This window comes from Kryptolebias marmoratus, linkage group LG17 (assembly GCF_001649575.2).
Source record: "Kryptolebias marmoratus isolate JLee-2015 linkage group LG17, ASM164957v2, whole genome shotgun sequence".
Taxonomy (NCBI): domain Eukaryota; kingdom Metazoa; phylum Chordata; class Actinopteri; order Cyprinodontiformes; family Rivulidae; genus Kryptolebias; species Kryptolebias marmoratus.
Window position 1 is genome coordinate 452,258 of NC_051446.1, and position 3,042 is coordinate 455,299.

Below are 3,042 nucleotides of genomic sequence, written 5' to 3' on the forward strand. Positions count from 1 at the left end.
GTGTTCACCAATTGGTACAGCACAGTTCCACAACAATTACCTTGTGCTTCTAACCGTTCAAGAATTACTACTAGAGCTGAGCATGGCCAGCATAGAAATGAGCTTTCAGCATTGAACTGAGGTTCATGGATCCAAAAGAGGTGTGGAGCAGAACTCCGCTGTGTTGTTCTGGAGCACTGCACCTAAATGTGTGATGGACATCTCCCTCATCATTTTCAAAACAAATGAGCTTCATTTAGCAATCCTATTTGTGGTTAACCAATTTTTAACTAAATGCAAAACTACTATTACAAGCTCTGTTACTACTTCACTCGGTGGCTAAAAAACACAGTGGCAGAGGTCCTTCAACTCCCTATGCCACCTCAGTTCATTCAGAAATCACACCAAAACGTCCAGAAGGCATCTAAGGCCTGGCTTGAAGTATTTTGGAATTGACTCCAATAGTTAATGGCAAAGTTTTAAAAACAGATTTGTGTGATCTGTTAACACTCAAAAAATGTGTTGGACATGACTCTCATCTACTACAGCATCATATTTTAAAACTTGACCAAGTTATAGCCATTTCTATGTTTGCTAAGGTGGCTTAACTGTACCGGCCATCTTCAATTTGGTTGATTCCAAAAGTTATTTACTTGTAAATGTATACTTACCTTCTGAAAGTTTCATTAAAGTCTGTCCATTGGTTCATGAGACATTTTGCTAACACATCAAACAAACAGACACTAACCTACTCCATGAATGTCTAACCTTTGACCAAGGTGTGTTTGTCCGTTGGAGATGATCGAGCAAGAACCCTCAGTTTGGGCCAAATCTGATCAATACGTTCCTGTTCAATCTGATAGGAGAGTAAAATGAGAAAAAATATTACAGCACCTTGTGAAAATATTCACACCCCCTGAACGTTTTCATATTTTGTTTCTTACAACCACAAGCTTCAAAGTATTTTACTTAGACTTAATATGACAGAGTCAAACAGCATCATGAACATCAAAGAATACACCAGACAGGTCAGAGATAAAGTTGCTGAGAAGTATTAGATTATAAAAACAATATTCCAAGCATTGAACATTTCATGGTGCACTGTTCAATTCATCACCTGAAAATGGAAATAGTATGGCACAGCTGCAAACCTACCAAGACATGACTGTCCACCTGAAGTGACAGGCTGTTTGAGGAGAGCATTAATCTGAGAAGCAGATAACTCTGGTAACTCTCTAGGAACCACAGAGAACCACAGTTCAGGTGGTAGAATCAGTTAACAGGACAACTATTAGTCACACTTTACAAATCTGGCTTTTATGAATAGGCAGCAAGAAGAAGGACAGTGTTGAAAGACAGACAGTAGTCCTATAGTCATGCAGGAACTGCTCAGATCTGACCAAATTCACTGATTAGATTTCATGGGAAGATGGATGGAGCTAAATACAGGGCAATCATGGACGAAAACTTGTTAGAGGCTGCAAAAGAGGTTCACCTTCCAGCAGAACAACAACTCAAAACATTCAGTCAGATCTACAATAGAACAGGTTACAACAAAGTAGATCGATGTGTTAGAATGACCCAGTTAAAGCCCAACTGAGAACCTGTGGCAAGACTTGAAAACTGCTGCTCACAGACATCGCCATCCAATCTAACTGAGCTTTAGCTGTTTCAAAATTTCCCTCTCTACATGTGCAAAGCTGGTAGAGACAAACCCAAAATACTTGAAGGTGTAACTGCAGCCAAAGGTGGGTCTTCAAAGTATTGACTCAGGGGACTAAACACAAATACACACCACACTTTTCAGATTTTTACTTGAAAAAATGTTGAAAAACCATGTATTATGTTCCTTCCTTTATAATTACGCACTACTTTGTGTTGGTCTGTTACATAAAATCCCAGTAAAATACTTTCAAGTTTGAAGTTGTAATGTTACAAAATGTGGAAAACTTCAAGGAGAATGAATACTTTCACTAGGCACTGGACATTTTATTTGCAAGTCACAGTGGAGAATCCTGAACAGGCATGAGCAGATTGTTTTGCTTTCACATTTGTTTGCATCAAGCTCTCTGCCTCAGTTTGTCTGACCTCGCCCAGCTCATTATGGATCCGTCGGTTGAACTCTTTGCCCTCCAAACACAAGAAGTCATCTCCAGGCTGCAAAATGCCACATTTGGTTGCAATAGCTCTGGCAGTGTTGATGTTGTCTCCTGTCACCATGCGGACAGTGATCCCAGCCCGCTGGCACTTTCTGATGGCTTCTGGTACCTAATGATAACAACAAAAGAGAAGACCAGCAGAGAGTGAAACATGATAAAGCTTTCTGGATAGGCAGAATTACACAACCATTGATGGAGCTCCCCTGTCCCCCAGTAGGCTCTCAAACTGCTTGATCTATATGTGTCTATTGTAGCTATTAAATGACATACCTCAGGTCTTACAGGGTCTTCAATGCCGACAACAGCAATGCATGTAAGTCCAGTGAGGATTTCAGCTTCATTTTCCCAGCCAGGCTCTCCCTCAGTGTTGGGAAAGTCTCTGTAGGCCAGGCAGATGGTCCTTAGCCCCTCTGATGCCATTGGCTCAATCACTTTTTTCACCATTTCATCTCGATCCTTAGATTTGAAGACTTTTCCCTCGCCACTCGCAGTCAAGATCTTGCAGCACCTGAAATGGGATGACAGTGTTGTAATCCTGATGTGACCGAGTATGGTGGGGAAAGCTGAGCAGAAACAGTAAACCTACTTTTTAAGCAGGATCTCAGAGGCCCCTTTGCTGAACATTTGGTAGCTTCCATCATTGTTTTTCAGCACGGTGCTCATGGACTTCCTCGCAGAGTTAAAGGTGTAAACTTTAAAAAGTTTCTCCTCTGGGATTTGGTTTCGGATGGTCTGGTAATCTCGATGCAGGTCAAGGGTGAGTCCCAGTAAGGCACATTCTGTCTTGTTTCCCACCTGCCGGGACAGACCCCCTTCTTTCTCTGGTGGCTGCAGGAAAGATATTTATTCACATTCCATAATTAGTTTTTAAGGACACTTTATTGTTCTAAAGCATAGAAATGAG

The 3,042-nt window shown here is 41.3% G+C and overlaps 1 protein-coding gene across 1 annotated transcript in view; it reads right to left on the reverse strand.

Moving 5' to 3' along the window:
* Positions 1-555: 555 nt before the first annotated feature.
* Positions 556-3,042, reverse strand: part of LOC108249990 (plasma membrane calcium-transporting ATPase 1-like) — an 11,169-nt gene continuing 8,682 nt past the window's right edge. The window contains exons 4-7 of the mRNA XM_037980921.1: positions 2,725-2,966; positions 2,409-2,646; positions 2,068-2,247; positions 556-835 (exon numbers count right to left, since the gene is read on the reverse strand). Coding sequence (XP_037836849.1) covers positions 743-835; positions 2,068-2,247; positions 2,409-2,646; positions 2,725-2,966 — 753 coding nt within the window. The 3' untranslated portion in view covers positions 556-742. The remainder of the gene's footprint in view (positions 836-2,067; positions 2,248-2,408; positions 2,647-2,724; positions 2,967-3,042) is intronic.